The sequence below is a fragment of the Pistacia vera genome, unplaced genomic scaffold (genome assembly GCF_008641045.1).
Source record: "Pistacia vera cultivar Batoury unplaced genomic scaffold, PisVer_v2 Contig873, whole genome shotgun sequence".
NCBI lineage: Eukaryota > Viridiplantae > Streptophyta > Magnoliopsida > Sapindales > Anacardiaceae > Pistacia > Pistacia vera.
In genome coordinates this window covers 549,589-556,434 of record NW_022196749.1, presented here as the reverse complement: position 1 = coordinate 556,434, position 6,846 = coordinate 549,589, and the positions used below count along the sequence as shown (strand labels likewise).

At 37.5% G+C, this 6,846-nt stretch overlaps 1 protein-coding gene across 1 annotated transcript; it reads left to right on the top strand.

Moving 5' to 3' along the window:
- Window positions 1-598: 598 nt before the first annotated feature.
- Window positions 599-3,354, top strand: LOC116119102 (putative F-box protein PP2-B8). Its single transcript, XM_031405054.1, has 4 exons — window positions 599-746; window positions 1,120-1,776; window positions 1,850-1,968; window positions 2,805-3,354. The coding sequence occupies exons 1-4, from the start codon at window positions 621-623 to the stop codon at window positions 3,172-3,174; spliced, it is 1,272 nt and encodes a 423-aa protein (XP_031260914.1). The 5' UTR covers window positions 599-620; the 3' UTR covers window positions 3,175-3,354.
- Window positions 3,355-6,846: the final 3,492 nt, after the last annotated feature.

The following is a 6,846-nucleotide window of genomic DNA, read 5'->3' as shown; positions in this document are numbered from 1 at the left end:
TTCAAAACACCTGGAAAGATTGGAGACGGATTTGTTCTATGTCTCAATATATATGCCGTCCAATTACATTATGAAGTACATCTGGAAAGGTGGTAATAAGTAGTGGATTAGAATCATAAATAAATATCTTGTGGTGCCCGAATCTGGTATACAACGTAAGAAGAAATACATATGTTATTATTAGGATATTAATAATGAATCCTAGGAAAAATTTGGCGCAAATTGCGGGATTAACACATCTTAACTATCGAACCTGACTTAAGCTGATGATTCAGGCAGAAAATAATAGTTGGAGTTTCTTTTACGCAATATAATATATAATCTTTGACAAGATGTGATAAATGAGATATTGGTACTGCATGCACACGTACTGTTGTATCATTTTACAGTAGAAGCCGTCACTTAACTGCGTATAGAACACGGTCTCTCTGGTCGGTTGAGAATCTGATTTATCCTTGGGAGTAAAGTGATTCAAGATGCTTAATTATCATGATAAAGAACATCTTTTCATTCCGTTGAAGGAATACTTTTAAATATTCTCTGATGCATGCTATAAATACAGGACTGCTTGAGAAGGATCATCAAGAGTTAAGGAAATTAAGAGTATAACAGGTCACGAGATGGCTCAACTTCCACACAACTTACGTGACATTGTTAAAGATGCAGACTCACATATTGACACCTCCTCTCCACAGAAGGTGTTTAAACAGCTCCAGAATGGAGTTCTCTTGAATCAGAACACACAGGTAAAGGCCCCATCTTACAAACTGTATTTGTATCATATTATTTTAGTGGTTACTCTTCTCACAGTTTAGTAATATATAACTAAGTTTTAACTTCAAGGTAAGTACTTAATATTTTGAGAAATTTTTCCAAGGTACAGTCTTACCATGTCATCTGGGTGACGTGGTAAGACCGTCCAATAATCAACAATCATAGTGATGGTTATTGATAAATGGTAGAGGGTAATTATTGATGAATGAGAAAAATTAGTATATACACAGCAGTATTTGTCATTATATCATTGTACGGTCTTGCCATATCAACCAGATGACTTGGTAAGACTGTCCCACGTAATTTTTTCTTATTTTTCTAATATTTTACATATCATTATTGCAGCTGTGTAAGCATAACAAGGACTCCGATGCCATCGACTTTAGGCTATTTTCAAAGGGTCTCACATACCATGGGGGAGATTGGAAAAGGTGCAAAATAAAGGGCGTGGAAGTGAATGAACTAATAAGTGGAAAGAGCATCGAGGTAAAAACGAATTTCAAGACATGTAAACTATCTCCAGACAAAACCTATGAAGTTTCTTTCCTTATAATGATGAAGGACAGAGCCAAGGGATGGGATAAACCCGTTACCCTGAAATTTGAACTCCCAAATGGAGAAACTGAACAAACCACAGAAAATCTAAGTGATCAAGAAACCAATGTTTGGAAACAACTCACAATTGGAGATTTCCACACTCCCAGTTCTGGTATGTCTGGTGATATGAAGATCTCTTTGTCTTCACCGGATCCTCAGGAGAAGACCAGACTCGTTATCAGGGAAATCGACATTATTGATTCTTTTTCACAGACACAATCAAGTCAAGAAGTTCAGGTTTCTCACACGAAATCCCAGGATGTAGTGGAGAAAACAAATGGGATTAAACTCCCACACAATTATGAAGCCATTCTTAAAGAGGCAGACTCACCGATCGACAAGTCCTCCCCCAACAAGATAAAAGATCAGCTCTACTCTGGAGTTTTCTTAAATGGAAAGAAAAAGGCAAGCTCCCATCTCACAAACTTTATTTGTATATCCCTATTATCGCTATTATTAACATATATAACGATTACAGAAGTATTGGGTTAACAAGGAATCCGGAAGCAACTGCTTCATGCTGTTTGCTAGGGATCTTTCAGTAATTTGGGGAGATGACCAACGTTATTGGAAGTGGACTTCCCTGAAAGAGACAAGGTAAAAAAAATAGAGCTATTATCATGTATGCCATCTAAAAGAGGTTTCTACTGCTTTCTGGGAACACTGATATATATGAAACTGTTGAAACAAGAGACCAATCACAGAACCAGTATAAGGCAAAAAAAACCAGATTCAAGCAGCAGATAATAGTAACATATAATCAGCAGTTTTAAACCACAATAATATGAAGCAAAATAAAGATGAAAAAAGAGAGACAGAGATTTATAGTGGTTCGGTAATCTTATAGATTACCTACGTCCACTCTTCAGGGCAGTAAGAAAGTTTTCACTATGAGAATAAAGAGATTCTTACAGAGATACGCTCACCCTTTACACAGTGTATACCCCTCTGTAAACCCAGATCTCGTACACCTCTCATACACACACCCAATAACCAAGCATTAGTAAAACTATTTATACAGAAGAACAAAGAACCAGAAAAACACCAGCTAAGACCTACCACAACCGTAGATTCAATCAACGCTGTTCGAAACCTCCAGCGCATCCTCATCTTGCAACAAACTTTCTCTCTCTGTTAACCAAGAGAGAAAGTTCCAGACCAAACGAAATGAACACAAAAAACCTAATTGAAATTAGGTTTATTGAAGGCTGGAGTTTTACGGAACTGCCCCTTAGCTTTTGGCAAAACACCTTTGACTGCCCTTTTCAAACTTTGACTTCCACATGGCATAAATCAATTGCCACCTCAACAACAGAAACATGTGAAAATGTCAATAAAAGATTTCGTATCACCTAACTTCTGCAAGAACATTTGTTAAATCAATGGATGAGTTTACTGGATAATAATTCTCCTGATTGTAAGTTTTTTGGCAGTGATGTTTTTGTAGATGTGGCTGAACTATTAAACGTGTGCTGGCTGGAGATAAAGGTGAGATTCGAGACAACAAAGCTCACTCCGAGGGCTTTGTACGAAGTTGTGTTTGTCATAATGTTGAAGGAAGTAGCTTATGGATGGGATGCTCCAGTGAACCTGAGACTCTTACTACCAAACGGAATCAAGATAGAGCACAAAGAAAATTTGAAGATGAAGCCAAGAAATCAATGGATAGAGATCCCCATTGGCGAGTTCAGAACTTTGCCGGAGAGGGCTGGGGAGATGGAAATCTCTATGTATGAAATCGAGGACGGGAACTGGAAAAAAGGACTTGTCATCAAAGGGATCGTCATTACTGCCAAAGAGTAATAAGCATGAGGATGATCGAAGAAAGGACGTTTGCAAAACTAAGTTTGTAGATATATAATGAATAAAGTAATTTAGTTCTCATGCGTCATATATAAGTAGTAGTACTAGTAGCGGTCTCTATAACTGCGAAATAAATAAAATGTATGGGACTTTTGTATAATAATCTATGGAATAATCTAGAGTCTCAGTTTATATATATATGCTCTACTTTCTCATTCTCCTTTTCAAATCTAAGCTTGTCAAAACTGTAGACCGTAAATTTGCTATTGCATCAAAGCAAATATCATCCCATCAAGCAGCTTATCAATCCCAAATATTAATGATGAGCCAAAGGCCAAAAGTTCAAATCCTCACATTTTTAGTTGGACAACAAATATAATCCAAGTTTTAAGGAACCACAAAGGTAACTTTCTCTAACCCTAGATCCTCGGCTAGAAAAGCAAGCTGGAAACCTTTTTCTGACCACCGGAAAAACCCATATCTTGTATCCCAATCTTATGCAAATAAATAAGATATCAATGGACGAAGGCCTTATTCTCTTCTCAGCCGAACCACTTTAAAGATGTTCAATTGTCTCATCATTTCTTGGGAGACACATCACTACCTTGATCACCGTCACATGCGACACGGGTCCCTTATGCCGATTCCCAGGGATCATGCACCCATATTACTCAGTTTTCCCTGGAGTCAACCGAGTACCTCTAGTTTACACTCTTCTTCGTCTCGACGTTTTAGCCAGTGCCGAAATTCGCATCAACAAATGGAAACTTAAGACAATTGAGATAATACAGTATTTGAACAGTCAATTGTGTATAAAATACCTGGGTGATAGAAAAAGAATCTCATGTATATATCCTTTTTGGGTAGTTACAAAGCATTCTAGAAAATCACCTTCATAACTGTGAAAAATTTTCCCACAAGATGTTGAACCAAGGTTACCCTTAGCAAGCCCATCTGCATTCGCTTTACTCCGAGGATGGATTGTAGGTTGTCATTACGTAGCATGAGATCTTTTTGGTGCCCTTCAAAGATGACGAGATAAATATGTTTATAATTGAAAACTTTGTGCAGATGATCTTTTAAAAGCCTAATCTATTATAGGTATCAACATAATGCTGTTATGAAGCAACACTCAATCCTTGATAGCTATTGGATATGAATGAAGTACCTGAAACCAAGTTAAAAGAGTGTTCAAAAGTATTAGTTAAAAGAGTGTTCAAAAGTAAGTCCATATTAAATGAGCCTAAAGATTATAATTTGTTGCGTACAGTTCTAATCCACCCAGATATACATAAAACTGAAACCTCAACTCTATGGTTAGTTTATATAAAAATAGCCCAAGTTAGTGAATGAGGAGATAAGCAATTATCAATGTGTCAATGGTTCGATAGGGACTCTTAGGTGTATTATTCAAGAGGTCTTGAGTTCGAATCCCTCCTCGGTTGCTAATAGGGGTAACCACTAGAGTTCTTACCTAGCTAATAATTCCAGGATCTCGAAGGATTAGCTGAGGTGCGTATAAGCTAGCTCAGACACCCTTGGTTATCAAAAAACATGTCATAACCACCAAAATCATGGGTCCGTTTGTTTTAGTATTTTGGATAGGATTTTTGATATTTTTAGAGTTGGGTGACAATAACAAGGTAGAATTTAAAAATAACAAAAACACCCCCATATCTTTGTTAAATAACTAAACACCCCTATAATAAAAATATTAAAAATTACAAAAACACCCTCACTCACCCATTAAATTCTGAAAGTCGGCCACAACCGCTGGAGGGTGGCCAGAGTCACCGTATCGGTGCACAACCGACTGGATCTAGCCAGCCGTGTGCAAAGATTGTCTTTTCCAGCCAGATCCACCATGGATCTGGCCACAAAAGGCCAGATCTAGCCATGTTCGGTCATCAATGACGGTCAAAGATATAGCTGTCGTTGTCGTCTAATTATCTGGCCGTCAATGGCCAGATCTTTGCCGTCAATGGCTAGATCTTAGGCCGTGGATCTGACCTTTTCTGGTCAGATTCACGATGGATCTGGCCAGAAAATGATAGATCGGTGCACTATCGGAAAGATCCAGTCGATAGTACACCATTATACCAGATTTTGGCTACCTTCCGACGGTGGCTGCCGGAATCTGGAAAATGTGGATAGGTGAGGGTGTTTTTGTTAATTTTTAAACTTTTTTGGAGGGTGTTTAATTAAATTAATAAACTTAAAGGGTCTAAAAGTAATTAAATATAATATAATAGAATTTCCTAAATAATGAAACGAATAGTTATTTTGAGAATAGGAAATAGAATAGAAAATAATGAAACAAAGAAACCCATGGCTATCCGACTGCAACAACTATCAAGCATAACTTAAGCAGCTATCAATGTGCCATAACCTCCAAAATCATGACTACCTAACTGCCAAAGTCAAGGCTCTATTAATTCTATGGGGAAAGCCAAGGTACAGTGATGTTGAATTGTTGATGGGGGATTTTTATGTTTATTTTTATTCTTTGATGACGATTTGGTGCAGTAACCAAGTGGAGAAATGAAGAATTTTTATGGGCTACTGTTGGGTAGTTTATTCTTCTTGGTAGAGTGTTCTGCTTGTTATGGTGGCATTTGATCAATCTATTTGGAAGGTAACAAGTTGGGCTTCCTAGAATGCAGAAATGAGGCTCCGGAACCATGTTGGAGGCTCGCCAAATTTGAAAATTACAAAGGGCTGGGGTTGTAGAATGGGCCTTTTGTGTGGACTATTGATGTGGGCTGGTTGTATGGGTAGGATGTGCAGATTCATGAGCCGGCCTTTGGGTTATGCAGAGTTCCTTTTTGGGCTATGTGGCTTTGTATAGATAGTTTGTCTTGATTTTTTGCTAAGACCTGTTTTTTTATTGACAACCTTTTGGTCTTAGGCCTTTTTTTATTAGCCTCTCCTTGGACTTGTCCAAGGCAAAAGCATACAGGAGAGTTCCCTCTCATTTTTTATTCTGTTTTTTTAAATATAATTACTTGGTTTACCCAAAAAAAAAAAATTTCCCCCACAAGATGTTGAACCAAGGTTACCTTTAGCGAGCCCATCTGCATTCGCTTTACTCCAAGGATGGCTTGTGGGCTGTCATTAAGCAGTATGAGATCTTTTTGGTGCCCTTAGAAAATGAGGAGATAAATCTATTTATGATTGAAAACTTTGTGCATATGATATTATGATCTTTTAAAGCCTAATCTATTATAGGTATGAGCAGAATGCTGATCTGAAGCAACTCTCAATCCTTGATAGCTATTGGATATAAATGAAGTACCTGAAACCTAGTTGAAAGTCTTCAAAAGTAAGTCCAAATTAAATGAGCCTAAACTGGGTATTAAATTATGGATCAACGATCCAGTAAAATGGTTTGAGCCCAAGGGACATGTTTATAATTTGATGCGTACAGTTATAATCCACCCAAATATACATACAACTGAAACCTCAACTCTATGGTTAATGTATATAAAAACAGTCCAAGTTAGTGGATGAGGAGATAAGCAGTTATCAATATGTCATAGCCACCAAAATCATGCTATCTGACTGCAGCAGTTATCAATGTGCCATAAGATAACCTCCAAAATCATGACTACCTAACTGCCACAGTCAAGGCTCTGTTAATTCTACGGGGAAAGCCAAGGTACAGAGATGTTG